Raw genomic sequence first — 20,801 nt, 5'->3', positions numbered from 1 at the left:
CAGAAGCGCTTCATTCTAAAAATGTACGCACGGTCAACGCTTTTACAACCCTATAAAGTTACAAAAAGAAGTATTCAATACTTATAATTACATTTTTTAGCTATGATCATGAAAACACGAATTTTATATATTTTATTATTTAATTCACCTGTGCACTTTATTGTTGGAGCACGTGTAATCATGAGTGAAAAGTTGTATTGAGCAATGCAACTGCTTGCTAGAATAATAACACGTGATGTGCAGTTAGCCAATCAGAATAAAATATTATAATGAAACATACATCTAATGTAATTATTTTGTCATGCATTGGAATTTTATCGTTTATTATACAGTATGGGTTTTCTCATAATTGAAAGCCCTACAGTGACCAATAGTTGTGTACATACTTGTCCTTAAGTTTCTTGTTTATAGTTCTGAATAAAAAGTATTGTCCCATGTTTAGATTTGTTGCATAATTTTAATTATGTTGAATCTGTCATCGTTTGGCATCTAAAATTTGCTGTCTTTAGCAATTTGAACTTCACCCAAAAGAAAGTAGCATTAAATTTAGACAAAATGTCATGTGGTAGATATCTTTTGGAAAAATGTTGAACAATTTTTCGCTCTGTCTTCTGATAAGTTAAAAACCATTGATGCCATGGACAGAAATTATTACTTTATAGAATATAAAATGGTCTAAAATTTTATTTACAGCTTCAGAAGATAGTGTCACAAGTCGCCATCTCAATAACACCTCCTCATCTGCATTCTCAAGTCAAAGTGAACCTATCAATACACAGGTAGGTCATCTCAATAACACCTCCTTATCTGCATTCTCAAGTCAAAGTGAACCTATCAATACACAGGTAGGTCATCTCAATAACACCTCATCTGCATTTTCAAGTCAAAGTGAACCTATCAATACACAGGTAGGTCATCTCAATAACACCTCCTCATCTGCATTCTCAAGTCAAAGTGAACCTATCAATACACAGGTAGGTCATCTCAATAACACTTCCTCATCTGCATTCTCAAGTCAAAGTGAACCTATCAATACACAGGTAGGTCATCTCAATAACACTTCCTCATCTGCATTCTCAAGTCAAAGTGAACCTATCAATACACAGGTAGGTCATCTGCATAACAACTCTCTAACATCCACCTATCAATATAAAAATAGGTTAAATGAACAGCTCCTTTGCATTTTCAGGACAGAGTGTCTCATAATATATGTCAAATATATATAACTCATATATGTCTCTGACATCAAAGATATGCAATCAACACCGAAGTCTTTAAAGGGAAAAAATCCTAAGCGATAAACAAAGACATCCTTACATAGGACAAGCATATTAGCTATTTTTAAACATTCAATATCCAATGGATTAAAGTATAAAGACACCATCAGAAAAATATGACCATGTGCAAAACTAATATATTGAAAGATAAGTTAAACAGATATACAGAGTATAGAGTAGTTTTGGCTGAATTTATATATCTTTAAATGTGTTATCTTTATAGCAAAGATACAAATTGGAGAGTGATTTAGAAAGAATGCGGAGAGAAATGCAAGAAATAGAAGCACAGCTGGCTGCTGATACTGCTACTAACAGGTTAGAATAAAAGTTTCTTGTAGTCTTCAATTTATAGCATACAATTAAATCAAAGAAAACTTGATATTAATGGAAACTACTTTACAATGTGACATCAACTCTCATCAATGGTTTCTTCAGTAGGAAAAGCAAAATTCATTTAAGTTTTACATTATTCAAATAAAATTAACAAATTCACTTTTCATTTTAGCTCAAGAATACAAAGAGCAGGTGAAGAAGATGGAAGCACAGGTTTGTATAAAATAGAGGAACAGTTTGTGTAGATCCTCTTCAGCTTATACTTTAAATTCTAATTTCAGTTTGTTTAAAATCATCATTGAAAAATCACAGATAACTGGATGCTCTGAGTAAGCTTTGGAACAAATATAAAATATTGCTTTTTACTGTTTGTTTTTTCTCCAACAAATTTATAATTTATAGGCATAGAAATGTAATCAGCAAAAGAGTATAGTTTCATTCCAAATGTGCTTGTTTTATTTTCAGAGAATACAAATAAGTTGAATTTCAGTGATATTGATGAGCCAAATGAACGACCTATTTCTCGGAACAGTGATGTTATTCAGGAATACCAATCAGGCGATGAACTATTCCTTAGTCCAAACCCACCATCTCCCCCTCCTTTGTCACCCCAACAAATTGAAATGACAGAAGAAACTGACTTTACAACAGAATTTAGGAAACATGGCCTTGAACTTTTACCTGAAGAATCAAGCCAAGAAAAAGAAAGATCTACAGTGGAAATAGATGGTATAGAAGACAAAGAGTTAATATCACAAAGACGAAGTACAAGATCAGATATTGACCAGAAGCATTTATCTGTAATAGACCAAGTTAATAATGAGAACATACCTTCTCAAATTAAGTCATCACCATGGAGAAATCAGTTAGCCAATAATATTACATCAAAGCCATCTAAACTGTTATATTCTCCCTTAGATCAGAGGTCTCCACAACTATTACCCGCCATGGAGAGGAAAAGGCAGAAGATTTTGTCTCCATTAGTTACAAATACAGCTGAAACAAAAAGGCTACAGAGATGCTTTGTTTCAACTGGATTAATTTTACCTCAGATGGTAGGTACAATTTACTATAAATGAAGGAACCAAAAAAATTATACCGGGGTATGTGTCAACTGTTACCTAATAAAAAAAATGAAAATTTTTCATGATTTGCTTACATCAATAGATGAGGGGCCATTATGTTTTCCAGTCCCTCTCCTGTCCATTCATGTGTCCCATATCAGGTTGGGCTGAACAAATACTTAAGATTATATGTGTTACTTTTAATACTGATTTTCAGTTTTCTCATCACTTGGCGTCCGGCGGCGTTGTAGTCCGTAGTTGTTCGTCATCGTTAACTTTTACAAAAATCTTCTCCTCTGAAACTACTGGGCCAAATTTAACCAAACTTGGCCACAATCATCATTGGGGTATCTAGTTTAAAAAATTTGTGGCGTGACCCGGCCAACCAACTAAGATGGCCGCCATGGCTAAAAATAGAACATAGGGGTAAAATGTAGATTTTGGCTTGTAATTCTTAAACCAAAGCATTTAGAGCAATCTGACATGAGGTAAATTAATCTATTAGGTCAAGATCTATCTGCCCTGAAATTTTCAGACAAATCGGACAACCCGTTGTTGGGTTGCTGCCCCTGAATTGGTAATTTTAAGGAAATTTTGCAGTTTTTGCTTATTATCTTGAATATTATTATTGATAGAGATAAACTGTAAACAATAATAACGTACAGCAAAATAAGATCTACAAATAAGTCAATTTGACCAAAATGGTCAGTTGACCCATTAAGGAGTTATTGCCCTTTATAGTCAATTTTTAACAATTTTCGTAAATTTTTGTAAATATTTTCCACTGTAATTACTGGGCCAAGTTCATTATAGATAGAGATAATTGTAGCAAGAAGAATGTCCAGTAAAGTAAGATCTACAAACACATCATGATCACCAAAACACAATTTTGTCATGAATTTATCTGTGTCCATTGTTTAATATGCACATAGACCAAGGTGAGCGACACAGGCTCTTGAGAGCCTCTAGTTTTATACAGTTAATTTAAGAATAAGTCCTGTATGACACAAAACTTGTTATACAGTCATTTGAGTATACACATGCATTCTCTGTTGTGTACAGTATATAGGGTCAACTTTGTCAGTCATGCTTTATTGACTTAAAAAGGGTTGTTTTTTTAATTAGAAGTTTTTGTCTCGCCTTGATGGAGTCAAAAAGCGAGACATAGGTATGCTGTGTCCGGCGTCTGGGTTGTCATCAACAATGTATCGGTTTGTGATTTGGTTTAGTTTATGGTGATCCACAAGTGGTAGGTCAATGATATTTGGTATGCATGGGCATATCTCATTTCCATGCAGATTATTTTGCCCCTTAGTCATGGTTTATCGACTTTGAAAATTTTGCTTAGTTGACATGTATTAGTTTGTGATTAGGTCAGTTCAAAGGGAACCATTAAGGGTAGACAAATGTTGATTGCTATTCAGTTGTATAAGCATTAAACATTATACCACTGTCCCAGGTTAGGGGGAGGGTTGGGATCCCGCTAACATTATTTATGTATGTGCCTGTCCCAAGTCAGGAGCCTGTAATTCAGTGGTTGTCGTTTGTTTATGTGTTACATATTTGTTTTTCGTTCATTTTTTTACATAAATAAGGCCGTTAGTTTTCTCGTTTGAATTGTTTTACTTTGTCTTATCGGGGCCTATTATAGCTGACTATGCGGTATGGGCTTTGCTCATTGTTGAAGGCCGTACAGTGACCTATAGTTGTTAATGTCTGTGTCATTTTGGTCTTTTGTGGATAGTTGTCTCATTGGCAATCATACCACATCTTCTTTTTTATATTAGCACATCTTATTATCATGGAGAATATTTGGCACTGCCCTTTCAGTCATGGTCTATCCACTTAGAAACAATTGCTTAGTTTACATGTACGGTATTAGTTTGTCTTTAGATCAGTTTAAGATGAACTTCTAATGTTAAGTCAATGATATTTAGTATGCAAATTTATTGGCATTTGCAAGTATTGTTTCCATGGAGATTATATAGCCCCACCCCTCATCATGGTTCATTGACTTTGAATTTTTTACATAGTTTACAAGTTTAAGTTTGTGTTTAAGTTTGTTTAAAGGGAACGACTTATAATTAGTCAATGGTGTTTGGTATGTAGTTGTATTTGCTTTAGCCCATCTCATTTACATGAAAATTGCTTAGCCATGTACCTCAGTCATGGTTCATTGACTTTGAAAATTTGCTTAACTTATGAAAGATGTTAAAGTATTGCTATTTTAATTTCAACATTTGCAAAATCAAAATTACTAAAAGGGCAAGACATATCTCTGTGATAACAGTTAATTATGAAAAGTATTTATAATGAACAATTGATATACACATTATATTACATAATCGCTATTTTGTGCATTTTTCCTTGGATCTTTTTTTGTGATAATTTTTCATATCATGCTTCTCGCTTGAGATGGAAAATTATCGCTAGAAACTAAGGAGGCACGTGGCGTTGCTATTGAAATTGACATGAAATTGACAACGTCATCATAGGTAAAATAGCGATAAACAGATTATCATTGATCATCTCAACTCGATTGCCTTTCTGGCTTTCGCCATCCCGGCTCAAGCGGGAAAATCAATCTAGTTTAGATGATCAACAATAATCTTTAATTATCACTATTTTACAAAAATTTTCTTTGATATTACCGACTGATAATTTCCTTTCTCAGCAGAGTCGAATGGTATAAAAATTAATAATAGAAATAATGGATGCACGTGGCGTTGTCAATTTCATTGACAACTTCGTCATAGGTAAAATATCGATAAACATCTCAACATGATTGCTTCTCTCACTTTTGTTGTACTGGCTCAACTGAAAAAACCAATCTCGTTGAGATGATCAACAATAATCTACAATTATCATGTATAAATTTCAATTGCTGGTGAAAATTGACATTGTTATAATGTAGGATAGGAGGGTCTTCATCTTAGACATATGAGATCAAGTCTGTATCTGTTCAGTTGGCTATCAGTCAAACATTATATGATGTAAGAAATCCTATGCCTTCTTTGTAAAGATATAAATATAATCCTCATACAAACAGAAAGATTTGATAGAATTGAACATTATATTTCAGAAAGAACTACAAAAGCTAGCAGTTTTAAATCAGTGTCAGTTTTGTACAAAGTTTAGTAAAGATGTAACACATGTCATAGTTAAGACTGGTAAGTAATTCTAATGCATTTAGAATCTAATGAAGGTCAATGAGTCAGTGTTCCATTGTTTGGCCTCATCAGCCATTGATTGTCATCTGTCATCTATTTGTATGTTGTCATACTTTCAACAACTTTTCAAACAGTAAGGCCAGCTTGAAATAAACTTGGCAGGGATAACTTTTTAAAAAGGTGGTAAAACTCCATTAGTTTCTTCTTATCAGAAAAAAAAATCATAACCATCAAAAGCATTTCTATAGTCTTGCCTTAGTAATATAGATTGTGTATTCATCCATCTATTTTGGTTATACCAATTAGTTATTTCTCACGATACAGCAAGATCTGTATATATTATAGATTTACTTATAATGTTTCAGAAAGATTAACAAGTTATTTTAAGAGCGAAAAAAAAAAAATTGCCTCAAAAATCTTTGAATTTATCATAAAAAAATTAGTTTGAACCCTGAACAAGTAATCATACAACTACAGATAAATGTTTTTAGAAATGATGCAAACATGGCTTCATTGTTTTCACCTAGTTCTTATTTAAATCCTATGGGAAAATCAAATTTTTATTTTTCAATTTTGTGAAAATTCTTTCCAGAAATGATTCATGGAAGCTTTCCTCTGTGAAAATCATGGCAATCAGAGGCATTTCATTCAGTTTGGCCATTTAAAAAAATCTAATCTGAAAATACTACGCAAAATGTTTTGAAATTTAAAGGGATTGATGAAAATAAACATAATTTGTAGCTAAAAATGTAATTGAATATTCCTTGAGCAATAACAGGGTACATTTGCTAGGCAAGCAATTCCTCTAGTTTATGAATTGTGGCATTTGACCTTTGCCTAAGCTGCCACTCTAAATAACACATAAAGTAATGCTTATTTATTCTCAATTGAATGTAATTGCTCCCTATCAACCTCACTTTGCTCATATCAACTTTAAGATAATTTTGTTTTAGATGATTTTATTTTATTAGCTCACCTGGCCCAAAGGGCCAAGTGAGCTTTTCCCATCACTTGGCGTCCGTCGTCGTCGTCCGTCGTCGTTAACTTTTACAAAAATCTTCTCCTCTGAAACTACTGGGCCAAATTAAACCAAACTTGGCCACAATCATCATTGGGGTATCTAGTTTAAAAAATGTGTGGCTTGACCCGGCCAACCAACCAAGATGGCCGCCATGGCTAAAAATAGAACATAGGGGTAAAATGCAGTTTTTGGCTTATAACTCAAAAACCAAAGCATTTAGAGCAAATCTGACAGGGTTTAATTGTTTATCAGGTCAAGATCTATCTGCCCTGATGTTTTCACATGGATCGGATAACCCGTTGTTAGGTTACTGTCCTGAATTGGTAATTTTAAGGAAATTTTGCCGTTTTTTGTTATTATCTTGAATATTATTATAGATAGAGATAAACTGTATACAGCAATAACGTTCAGCAAAATAAGATCTACAAATAAGTTTTACATGACCAAAATAGTCAATTGACCCCTTAAGGAGTTATTGCCCTTTATAGTTAATTTTTAACATTTTTCATAAATTTTTGTTAATTTTTAGAAAATATTTTCCACTGTAATTACTGGGCCAAGTTCATTATAGATAGAGATAATTGTAGCAACAAGAATGTTCAGTAAAGTAAGATCTACAAACACATCACTATCACCAAAACACAATTATGTCATGAATTTTTCCGTGTCCATTGTTTAATATGCACAAGACCATGGTGAGCGACACAGGCTCTTTAGAGCCTCTAGTTATTTTACATCAAAACAGATTGTTTAAGATGCATATTGTAAAATGTACCAAACTTTAAGGAACAAGTCAAGAATATAAATCAATATTAAAAATATTTACTAATGAATGTTCAATATACTTTAGAAATGATGAATGATAGATTATTGTATTTCATTCTATCTTTTACAGAACCCATTGGAAGTCGTGTATGTGACAGAACATTAAAGTTTTTTAAGGGGATATCTCAGGGTTGTTGGATTTTAGATTATGAATGGGTTGTTGATTCCAGAGCTGCTGGTAATCTGTTGCCAGAGGTATATTTTTAATTAATGTTAAGCATATGTAAATTTGTATCAATTTATAACAACTTGTATGATGCATATCATTGAGTAAAACTTAGTAGCTTTTTAAACATTTGAATACTTTCAACCAAATTATTAAATACTTCCAAATACAAATGCACTAGGCATATAATTTTAGTGAGGCAAAATAATTGAGCCGAGCAAAGCGAGGCGAAAACCTTTTTTGGAGGGTATGAAATGAATGGTGCAAAATCCTGCATTCTAGGCATTTCCAGAGAGTTTGATAATGTTTTAAATTTGGACACTTTTTATATATTTTTTTCTTATTTAAAGATTTTTACTTACACCAAATTTTTATCAACTTTATTTAAATTTTACTTGTAAGATAATCATCCAAATATCAATTTGAGTCTGTCGCCAGAACATAGAACAAACATCGATTCAGTAGAGTTTGCCAAATTTTTCTATGGCCGGTTCAGTCAAATTGTTACAGAATATTTGGTCTGCTGACATCCTTATGGTCATGTAGTATGGCAAGACCGCACAATCTCTCGCCACTCATGCATGCTCTTTTCGCAAGTTTACAGTTGTTTCAGGGCAGTCTGTGTTTCTAGAGGTAGCACATTATCATCAACACAATGATCAATGTCTTCTTCCGATTCCTTCTCCATCAGCAATTCGTAGGGCCAACATTAAAAATATCTTTGTTTCCCCTCTCCCGACTGAGGTTGTTAGGGTATGGGTAGGTAGGTAGGCAAATTATTTTATTTTATTCCTTGATATGGTTTTCTATATTGAATTTGTACAAAATTTAACAGGTAAGGCTCAAGTCAAGAAAAGTGGGGTATTCCCTGTATTCTAATTCAGTGTACACCACAGTTTTCTGGTGTTAAAAAAACAGTATACAGGGACCTTCTTTTTTTCCTATTCATTTAATTTAATGAAATCTACAAAAGCGCACATTCTACTTGTGATACTAATGCCTATTGATAGCAAGTGTTTTTTTAGTTAAAAAAATCAAGCTTATTTCAAGTCTAATTTGATAAAATTGAGAATGGAAATGGGGAATGTGCCAAAGAGACAACAACCCGACCATAGAGCAGACAACAGCAGAAGGTCACCAACAGGTGTTCAATGCAACGAGAAATTCTCGCACCCGGAGGCGTCCTTCAGCTGGCCCCTAAACAAATATATACTGGTTCAGTGATAATGAACACCATACTAAACTCCAAATTGTACACAAGACATGCATAACTCACAACAAAACAATTCCTTTGTTCACCATTTCATACCTTGATCATCAATTATGAGATGACAAAAAGATACATGTATGTTAATCACTTGGGAATTAAAATTCAATGAATAAAAATTTTCAATAGAAGTGAACATAATTCAGTTATGTTCAGTTACACCTGGATCATGAAGCTTGGTCAATTGATTCCCAAACAAAGATTTGTATGTTTTTTTCGAGTTCTAGAAGAAACAAGGCTTCCCTTTATATTCATGTTTTGTATTTCCTAAAATACTTTTAATAAGTATTTACGAATTCTACTGATGCAGGTATAACGTTAAAACGTGTCCTTTTGTAATTTTCATGCCATAAATTGAAAAAGGAAATCCCATTTAAACTGTTTTTTTTTTACACCAGAAAACAGGGACGTTCCATGAAAGCAGGGAATACATGTATCCCACATTTCCTGACTTGTGCCCAACCTGTTCAAAGACAGAGTAGATAGATTTTAAAGCACGAGTCAGACCATTTTTACTCAAAGTCTTTAAGATTTTATCTTTTAAACAGGAACAGAGGTTAGACACAAAGCAAATCAAGATGCACTCAGCGGATTGAAAGATGCTTCATTTTTTTTTTTTTTTTTTTCAAAAAAAGATCACCCTTGAAAACAAACAAATCGTGTGGGAAAGCATTTTGTTTGTTTTCCTTGATTCCGAATCATGTAGACGCTTCAATGCAAAAATACCTTGATTTAAAACGCTCGTTGACTACAGCATCGGAAAGGTATCCCCAAAACCCAACGCTCGTTGACTTCAGCATCGGAAAGATATCACCAATAATCAACATAGCAAAAAACAAAATAGTGGACAAGAATGGCCAATAAAATTTTTCGGGTAGCGGTGATTTTACCGGGTCGGTCGTGTGAGGGGAAACAAACAATATTTTATTTTTGGCCTAGTAACAGTTTTGTTTGCCAACAGGAATTAAGCTTGACTGTAAGCACCATCATACAGTTGCAGTTATGCTGACCAAGAGTAAACAAACTAGGGATAACATGAGATAAGATACATGTATATGATTCTATCTAGAGTTAGTTTACTAGTATTATATGGGTACAGGGGCATTGGATAGTAGTTTTTGCCACTAGGGATAGAATGAGATAAGATACATGTATATGATTCTACCTAGAGTAAGTATATATGAAATAGGTACAGGGGAATCGGAATGGAGTTTCGACGTTTACATGTAGATCCGTAATTTCAAATTATTTCTGGAAAAAGTCGGTATTTTAGTTCCAGTATCTATAAATGTAGGGTTTAGGGGTTGGGGTGTCCGATTCCGAAACCTCAAATATAGAGACACGAAATTCTGTAGTCCCAAATAAGTAAAGACAAAATCCTGTTTTAAAGGTCCTACCGTTAATCAATAAAGTCAAATTTAAATATGGGATGTTCTTTTTTTAGGTTAAAAAAACATGGATAAAATCTAATCCATGCATGTTTTATATTATTTATATTTTATTTATCTGTTAAGAGAAAGATAAACGTTGGTGAAACGGAGAAATGAAAATGCAGACAGGATTGCCGTCCTTGCGATGCCCAGTACTTGATTTGTCAGTGTACTTATCATTTTAGGATTAGTTCTAATGAAGTTATAGTCAATACTCAGACTCTGTTCACAAAAAAATGAGTTTAGTGGAATTATTCCTTCTTTACCTTTAGTATCGCTTTTCCTTTTTTCTGCGGCAAGAGCCTGTCTTAACCAGAGACCCACCACCCGTTGAGATGCTGAGTTATATCCAGGAAGAATAATTTAAAAGGAATGATGATAAATTATCAAAATTAAGGTGGAGATAGAACAATTTTTAAATGACTATATTACATTTATATATACATGTAGTTATAAAAAATCAGTGTTGAAATTTTAGTAAGGCAATTGCCTCACTTGCCTCAATGGTAGTTACGGCCTTGGATATATTCTTCCTTGCAAAATTACAACCTGCTTCAAGCCAATCCTAGGGAAAAATGTTTTGAAATGTTCTGTTTCATTAGTGAAATACTATTGAAAAAGAAACTAAGATGGTTTGTTTCTGGTGTCTGCAACAACATTTTATAATTTTTGATTTGGTCAGTTTTAGTTTTAACTCAGTTTAACCAATTCAATTTAAGCATTTCCATATAACTGTAAAACAGACACAGGAGACACAAGTTATACTTTGATTTACTGTTATTTAAATCACTTTTTGTCTGTTTTATGTTATCTGTATTTGCTATCATTACAAATTGCAATGAATTATTCTCAAATTTAAATGGTTTTCTTTTTAATACATTTACATTCTTTATACCTTTATCACTAGAAGTATTTAATTCTTAGCTTGCCGCGATATAGACTTTTTGTACTATGCGGGGTAAGGCAACCAACAATCAAAATCACTAGAAGTATCTGAAATTTGGTTCAGGAATTAATAAAATCATTGAAAATGAAATACCAAATTTGGTAATGAACAGTAAAAAATGAAATTGTGCTGACCAGCCTTTACATAAAATGTTTTTAAAAGTATTTCATATGAGGTTGATGACTGTTTTGGTGAATATATGATAACTTGTATCTGTCAATGTGTAAACATCTTGGATTCAGAACACACTGTTTTCCCCAAACCTTCATGGTAATGTGATACTATATTGCTTGAATGTGATGCTACTAGTATCTGAGAATTTTATGCTATTTTGGTGTTTCAAAATTACATGTTTAACAGGGTGGTTTGTGAAACTAAGGACATCTTTTTAACCACTAAATGGATCTTCATTTCAAAGTCATGTTTGCAAAGCCCCTTTAGACAACAAACCCCTTATTATTTTGATGATACCCTTTACCTTTCAGGCCGATTATGAAATCAAAGGTGATACTGTAACAGATGACTTTCACTATGGACCAATGAAATCAAGACAGAGTACAACTGGTCCCTTGTTTGATAACATACAGTTCTTGGTTCTAGGAGATAGTAAAGGTTTACAAAAAGGTGATTGTAAACTGTCATGATATGAATGGCTTGGATATAGATACACTAGAGCATTTGGCAAAAAAATTAGAATATCAAGAAACTTATATATCATGCAAAGGGATGAACTATCAAAATGTATTCATATTTCGCTGATGACCTATTAAACTCAACCGGATTGTTGAATCCATATCAAGGAAAAAACACTAAGTTTACCGCATTATTAGAAAGTGTTGTGTGTCTTTTACTGAAAATGTAAATCAATAAGAAATCCAGGTTTAGTAAATATTCTCTGAAATTTTGAAGTGAAGCTTTTAGAATGAAGTGATAAAAGAAGAAGCTTTTGAATTCTCTGTTAATGAAAGTATGTTATACTGGGATTTTGTTGTGCCTTATTATTTCTTACTATGCGTTATACTAATACTGAATATTTTGTGTGCACTGTTGCCACTTTTTCATTAACTATAACTTCACAGCAGCAAAACCAGTTCAAAAGAATTCACAATTGTTTTAAATAAGAATGTCCATGTTTTATTGAAATACCAAGATTCAACCTTAATGTCTTAAAATTAAAAAAAAATTATTTAAGGGGCAATATTGATCCATATTGTGCTCCCTTCATTTAAAAAAAGGATTGATAAGGTGTCTACTGTAACACTAACTTTCACTGAATATCATCAGAAGTTAAATTTTCTTTATTTACTTACATTTCTATAAATTTATCTGGTTATACATCTTTATTGGTGGTATTTTTCTATGCCAAGTCTTACTGACTTATATATTAGTTTGATACATTAAAGCTGAGGAAGACTTCCCAACACCATCAGCATCAACACATTGACCTTACACATGAGGAAGACTTCCCAACACCATCAGCATCAACACATTGACCTTACACATGTTTAGTTACCTTAAAGTAGGAGACCACATTAAAGCTGAGGAAGACTTCCCAACACCATCAGCATCAACACATTGACCTTACACATGTTTAGTTACCTTAAAGCTGAGGAAGACTTCCCAACACCATCAGCATCAACACATTGACCTTACACATGTTTAGTTACCTTAAAGCTGAGGAAGACTTCCCAACACCATCAGCATCAACACATTGACCTTACACATGTTTAGTTACCTTAAAGCTGAGGAAGACTTCCCAACACCATCAGCATCAACACATTGACCTTACACATGTTTAGTTACCTTAAAGCTGAGGAAGACTTCCCAACACCATCAGCATCAACACATTGACCTTACACATGTTTAGTTACCTTAAAGCTGAGGAAGACTTCCCAACACCATCAGCATCAACACATTGACCTTACACATGTTTAGTTACCTTAAAGCTGAGGAAGACTTCCCAACACCATCAGCATCAACACATTGACCTTACACATGTTTAGTTACATTAAAGCTGAGGAAGACTTCCCAACACCATCAGCATCAACACATTGACCTTACACATGTTTAGTTACCTTAAAGTAGGAGACCACATTAAAGCTGAGGAAGACTTCCCAACACCATCAGCATCAACACATTGACCTTACACATGTTTAGTTACTTTAAAGTAGGAGACCACCTTTAAGAGTGTAGAGATTCAGCCAATTGAAAATATGGTCACTATGACCTATATTCTTTATGACATTTAAACATTTGTTAGTGAATTTGTAATCTTGATTACATATGTTTGAAGTCTCCCGAGCAAATTTTTAATAAGTGTAAGCGACCATATTCATGTCATCTTCTAAATATAAAACTATTTTCAGATGATTTGAAGAGTTTATTGATATCATGTGGAGGCCAGGTTAAGTCTAACATAGAAGATACAACAGAACGCCAACACTCTGTTGTAATCACGTGTTCAGATTATGATAATGATTCTGACGAAGATGACAGTCCTTCTCCAGATGAACTCAAACTTTTTAAAGGTATGTATAATATAGGAGATCCTTAAAAATTACGACACTTAAGGGCAGTCTTTAGCAACAATAAAAGAAGATAGATGAGTTGAATAAAAAATTTAATGTTCAGACTCTATGTATGAACAGCAAATGACAGGCTGGGGCGTAGCTCCATATACGCTGTCACGCCATGGCGTGCACATCGCGGGGTCTAAAAAAATAATTTACGCCGGAAAATAAAATAAAAATACAAACGAGTAAGAAATATAAAATTTAACTTAACCAAGCAAATTAGAAAACTATACAGTATAACTATTTTGATAATGTCACAATAATATTTCCATATGTAAAATCAACTCTGACCAAAATCGTTTTTAATTTATTTGCGTGAATTTTCCGGTACTCAACGTAAAAAGCATAAAAAGCAACATAAACATGAGCAGTTCAAAGCGTGACAAGCCTGAATGGCAAACTTTAGACGATTTTTTCACTAAAACGCCTACTAACAGTACCAACAGTGATAGTCATGCAGAAACACAACCAGCAACAAATCAGGACAATATAGACTCTGAAATGTCAAAAATTGACGATGTCACGGCAGAACTTAGCTTTAGCGCCACATCAGTGTCAATGTCAAAGCCAGTACAAAAACATCTGGGACCATCTTATCCAGATATTTCTTTGTTGAAAGATTCAACATCCTTAGGAAAGGATGTAAAATTACAACTTTTGACCGACAAATGGAAAGATGTCCACACCTTCAAATTTCCGACAAGGTATATTAACTCCATTTCAATAAAAAAAATCTATAATGCGCTTCGTGTAACTAACAGGGCTGCAGGGGTTGTAAACCCACGTCTTTGTTTGGATATAAGGATTGTAAATTTCGTACATAATTTTAGCAAAACATAACCAATTGACTTTTGTTCCATTTTTATCTCGCAACTTTGGATCCGACCCTGAACAATTTAATGAATTACAGTAACCTTTATACAAGTTTGACTGTCCCTTTGGTATCTTTCGCCCCTCTTTTATACTTAAATTACGATAACGGTAATCTGAATTCCCTCTTTAAATTATTGTGATATTTTGAAAGGCTACTTCATATTGTTCTGTTTTGACACCTTCCTGTCGAAATAAGGCATCAAAGCATTCAAGACTTCAAGAGAGAGGTTGAACGCTGGCGAGCTCGCAGTCGAATCCTACCTAATGATAAAGTGCCGACAACAATGTGTCAAACGCTTGATATCGTTAATCCCGCATTGTATCCGTCTATTGATACAATTAATACTGTGTGTTCTAACAATGTCCGTTGCTACAGCTGAAAGGTCGTTTAGCGTACTGAAAGGTTTGAAAACGTACATCCATTCCACAATGAGAAATGACAGATTGTCAGCTTTGGGTTTAATGCACATCCACCGTGATTTTCAGGTCAATTTAGACAAGGCCATGAACGTTTTTGTTGCAGCTAAAAAACGAAGGGCAGATTTTTGATGTTTCTCAATAAAAAATTATTAAATACAGTCTTAATAATTTGCTATTCAAACCAATTTTAGGCCCTCAGAACGCACCATTTTGCATCTAGCCAAACTGAAAAAAATCAGGGGGGGGGGGCAATCCCCCCAACCCCCCTGGTTGGGGTGCACTTCAAAAGGACCCAGCTACGCCCCAGTCAGGATTCTTGATGTGCTCTATTGTATTTTTTGGATTTAAAGTTTCTTTTCCATATTTTAGTTAATTTTGTTAATTATTTATTTCAGATTTTTATGTTCACCATGGTTTAGTGTCTGTTTCTAGAGAGTGGGCCTTGGACAGTCTTACTGTGTATAACCTGCAGCCACTAACCGACTATATATTGACTCCTGGTAAAATTAGTAAAAATGCTATACCAAACTTTGTTAGTGAATAACTTATACTTTCATGATTGGTGTTTTATAATGTAGTAATGCATAATTTGTATCAGATTATATACTCAGTGCTATCTTTGAAATTGAAATATATATTTGAACAAATAAAGCCTGATGTTATTTTAAATGTTAAACCTATTATATGGAGGTTATGCTTCATCTGTATCCATAAACTGTCATGTTATATTTTTACCTGTAATGGACAATATTGTTAAAGTGCTGTAGGTTACAGATTACATATGTGGTGAAATTTATTAATTTTTACCATATCAAATGCAATAGTAGGCACATGTTAATTAAATATACACACACACTGCATGACCATATGACTATATGAGAAGATCTCAAAACCATAGAAGTAATTTATTGACAGGAATTACAACTATTTATTATCACTTATTAAAAACCTGGGGATCTTTGAAGAAGCTAAATGTAAATTTGCTAATTGGTATGTCAATGTAAAAAGTCTTTTAAGACCAATTCCTGTCAGAAAACACTTATTTATATTTCAAGAGTGTTCATGTGCATATAGTCATAGTCATCAAGTTTGTTATGTTTTATGTACTTCAAATATTTCACTTTATTCAGCTGTCATGTTCTGTTTATAATTGTAAGGTTGAAACTTACTACTAAACTTAATTATGTGAACTTATATACTTTTTAATAAACTATACAGTAGAGAGGGAGGAGATTAGTAGTTATGTCACTTACTATTGTTTATGTCTGTTTATGTATGTCTTTATTTTAATCTGCATGAACTAGAAGAAAGTAAAGATTTCTAGTATCAGATGTCTTGTTAACTTTTTCTATTATACTAAAATAATGTGGTAAAATGTGTTAGCTGGCATGGGTAAAAGATGGTAAATAAAAGAATTTCACTTTCTGTATAACTAATATAGGACAATGGGGTTGATTAAAAATGACGCCATTCCAGTCCCTTTTGGTTTCCACATAATTAATAAAAAAAGAATAATTAACAAATTCCATTTCAAACCTGAAACCAAGGATTTATAGTAAGATACAAATCCTTGCAGAAACCTTTTCCAACAGTATATGTACCTATTACCTAAATTGTATATTCCTCATGTGTCAGGGGCACTATTAAAGGGTGTATTTGGGATTTGCTATATAAATGGGTCATAATCACACCTTAACTTGATATACTAAATTCAATCATTGTCACATTGTTTCCTATTGTAGTATTTAATCAGCATGACTTTATAAGATGACTTTAAGAATACTAAATATTTAAACTATGATAAAGCAAAGCAATAAAGAATAAGTTCCAGGTCAATGGGTTCAAACCCTAAGATTTTTTAATGCAGAGAAAATCATGCATCTTATAGACAGCATATATATAAATAGGCGATATCAGATTATAATACGAGTACAAAACATTCCAGGTAAAAAATAAAGCTTATATATAACTTGATGCCTTAATTCAGCCACATACACGCGATTATGGTGGTGTTTTAGTATATATATATACACACATGTTATCTTTTCTGAACTAAGGGTCATCTGAGCTATTTTCATCACTTGGTGTCCTCTGTAGAGATGGGTCCGATTACTTGCAATGTAATTGATTAAATTACAATTACTTTGTCATTTGTACGATTAAATTAAATTAATGATTACATCATTTCTGAAAGTATCTGATTAAATTAATGATTACATTGGCAAAGTAATCATGATTACATCTGATTACAATGAATTTAAAAACAAAACATTTTGAATGATGTGAATGAATAAACGTTCAATATATCTATAGCATTTTTGAGAAAGTATTTTATTTGATACATTATAAAATGATAACTTCAAACTTCATCTATTTAATAAACACCAAATTTCCCTACATATACATACATGATTATTGTGTCACTGGTTATTATACATTACACTTTATCACCAATGATCTCTGAATCATTTTGAATTAAAATTAATAAAGATTTATAAAGAGTTTTTTGTTTGTCTTCTCTTTCATACTTTATATGTATTCCAAGGTGCAGTTTATGGAAGTTAAAATATGGATGAAATAAAGTTACCTGTTAAAACTATGTTAAATTTTAATAGAATTGTTTAATCAAATTTTAAACAATTTATAAGTACTAAAAATCATTGCATTTTACATGTCCAGTCCAAATACATTTTTTTTAAAATTTTAAACACCATATTTGTCCAGCTTTTAATTTCGTTTGTGCTAATTAGATAAATTTTCCTGTCTGATTTATCTTTTATCATATATATTTCCCTACAGCTATACTCAATTGGTAATTGCAATAAAAACAAACCTTAATTAGTCTCCTACCTGTCAATTCAAAGTTAACAAAAATCACAAAAATTAACAAAAGATTATAATTTAGAAATTTAGATAGAAAAGTATTACTTGAATATATAACAGTTATTATCAAATATTAATATGAAGATCATTAAATGATGAATATAATATGTACAATATCTTTTACCAAGACAAAAGGTATATAATTGTATTATATGTCTCTGCTTAGGCTAATGATGACTTTTCAATACTGTAACAGTTTATTTTTTTACTGAAGAAGACATGCTTAAAGTAAACTAAACCATTTTAGCATGTTAGATATTTATGAAATATGAATAACAAAGAGGTTCATTTAACACAATTTTTTTTTTCATTGTAATCAGAATGTAATCAAAAAGTAATCAGGATATTTTGAAAAGTAATTGATTAAATTAAATTACATGTAATCAGATTTTTGGCTGATTAATGATTACAGTGATTACTTGAAAAATTGTAATCAATTACAGCTGATTAACGATTACAATTACAATTACCCCAACTCTGGTCCTCTGTAATGGTTTTGTAACTCGTACGAAAAATATTTTCCTTTGAAACAATCCAGGAGAGTTTCCAATTAATATTGGTAATATTACTGATTATCATTTTATCATTAATAATAATAAAAATATATGACAATAACATAACAAAATGTACACAAAATATTGATTATTTTTCTATTTGTTTATGGGTTTTATATTATAGTATACAAATATTCTTGTATTGCGTATATTTCTAATTTATAACTCATTGATGTATTACAGTTTTAGTGCCTGCATAAAATTAGATTGCAAATTCAGTAATTGTTAGATTCTTTACCAATTGATGAAATTGTTTGGCCTTGATAACTATTGCCATCACTGTCATCTGCCATTACCATTTTTTTAAATCTTCACTTTTGAAACCAATATACAAATTTTAACCAAATTTTGGCTTAGAATACCTGGGCATCTTGCTTTTCATTTTTTGCATTCTTTTTTGTCAAAAACTGTAGGAGTTGGAGGGAAACTAGTTTAAAATACCATAAAAAAAAATCAGCAAAATAAGATCTACTAGGTATGGATTTTAATGCCATTTAATAATTTTTTTATTTCAGAAAGTTTAATAGTTATGTAAGTGGGTTAACTGAAGGATCAACTGAAGTTCATTTGCGTTTGGGGATTGTGGGGCTGGCTCAAGTGGAACAATTTAATACTGTAGAAAACGAAAAAAAGGACCTTGGTAAATTTATACTTCAAACTAGTAACAAACAAGAGGACTGCTATGCTTTAGGCCCAGTTTGCATTATTTACTGTAACAAAAGAGCAGTTGCTTTGGCAAGATGTCTTAACTGGTATCACTATGTTTGCTAAAAATTAATAAACTGAAATTGTACTATTACAAACAAGCACTGCAGAATTATTAAAATCCAATAGCTGCACACAACTACAAGATTTTGTTAATCCTAAACCACGTAGGGATGGAGACAATATCTTCTTTGATGATGAAGATGTTACTGAATTGAAAACCTTGTATAAAAATTCAGAAAAGTGGATCAATTCTTATAAACAAAATAGCCAGACCACAGAACATTTTGACTAGCAAGGCTGCCAAAACACAAATGCTGATAAGCAAACAAGCCAGAACACAATATTTATTCCTAAAAACAGTATCAGTGTGGAAATAAGGGGCACACAATAACAAAAAAACAACATATATCAGCCCAAGATTGTCTGTCAAAGACACACTGGTACCCATCTGGAAAACCATACAAAACAGCCTAGTATAAACACACAAGGACAATCTGGTTTATATAGCATCATCATTACACAAACCTTCAATGAAAACGAACTTGTTCTTCTCTACTTCCAGCTTTGTCCCATGATTACTTTAAAATGGATATTGATAAGAAAATGAAAGAGACCGTGAACATGTAGCCTAACTACGAAAAATGTAAACAGTACTAACTTAAATTAAGTCAGATATCAACTACAAAATCGTACATTGCTAGTCTATAATTAAAATTAAAACAAATTGAATACTCAATAGAAATCTTCAAACAAAGCTCTTTTTGATGCAGGATATCATTCCAAAAGTAAAATCGGATCAACAACATACATCATTCCAACACGTAGATAGCTAAAATGACATTTAATTACTGCTACATGAACAGCGAATAAGACAACTCGAGAATTCAATCATAAAGATTAGTGTATTGGTGGAGAAACTAGAAACATTCACTTTACTGAACCTGCCACACACAAAGGAGCGTATCAACAAGAAGATGAAATAATATGATAAAAAGAAGTCAAAAGAACTAATTTTAAACACTGAGATTCTTTGAAGCTAGGACGCCTACTTTCTATCTGATACAATAGTGGATCAAATCTTAAGCAAGTTCAGCTCAGCAACATTTCAGCAGCCAACTTATCACAGGGTTCATATCAGTCAACCATGGCACACCCAACAGAAATACAGCAATACACACAAATCATCATTGTTTAGCGACAGAGATTACTCAAATGAAACAACCTTGGATACCACCAACAACTCCTTAGAGCAACCCCATATCAATTCCACTAATGCATCAACTGATTTCGC

At 32.5% G+C, this 20,801-nt stretch overlaps 1 protein-coding gene across 1 annotated transcript in view; it reads left to right on the top strand.

Moving 5' to 3' along the window:
• LOC143064901 (uncharacterized) overlaps positions 1–16,694 on the top strand; it is a 31,426-nt gene extending 14,732 nt beyond the window's left edge. Inside the window, exons 10-18 of the mRNA XM_076238103.1 lie at positions 694–779; positions 1,501–1,592; positions 1,783–1,823; positions 2,076–2,665; positions 5,757–5,844; positions 7,761–7,885; positions 11,985–12,123; positions 13,866–14,027; positions 15,761–16,694. Of these exons, the coding sequence (XP_076094218.1) occupies positions 694–779; positions 1,501–1,592; positions 1,783–1,823; positions 2,076–2,665; positions 5,757–5,844; positions 7,761–7,885; positions 11,985–12,123; positions 13,866–14,027; positions 15,761–15,909 (1,472 nt within the window). The 3' untranslated portion in view covers positions 15,910–16,694. The remainder of the gene's footprint in view (positions 1–693; positions 780–1,500; positions 1,593–1,782; positions 1,824–2,075; positions 2,666–5,756; positions 5,845–7,760; positions 7,886–11,984; positions 12,124–13,865; positions 14,028–15,760) is intronic.
• The last annotated feature ends 4,107 nt before the right edge of the window (positions 16,695–20,801 follow it).

This window comes from Mytilus galloprovincialis, chromosome 2 (genome assembly GCF_965363235.1).
Source record: "Mytilus galloprovincialis chromosome 2, xbMytGall1.hap1.1, whole genome shotgun sequence".
Taxonomy (NCBI): Eukaryota; Metazoa; Mollusca; class Bivalvia; order Mytilida; family Mytilidae; genus Mytilus; species Mytilus galloprovincialis.
This window is presented reverse-complemented; position numbering and strand designations above follow the sequence as displayed.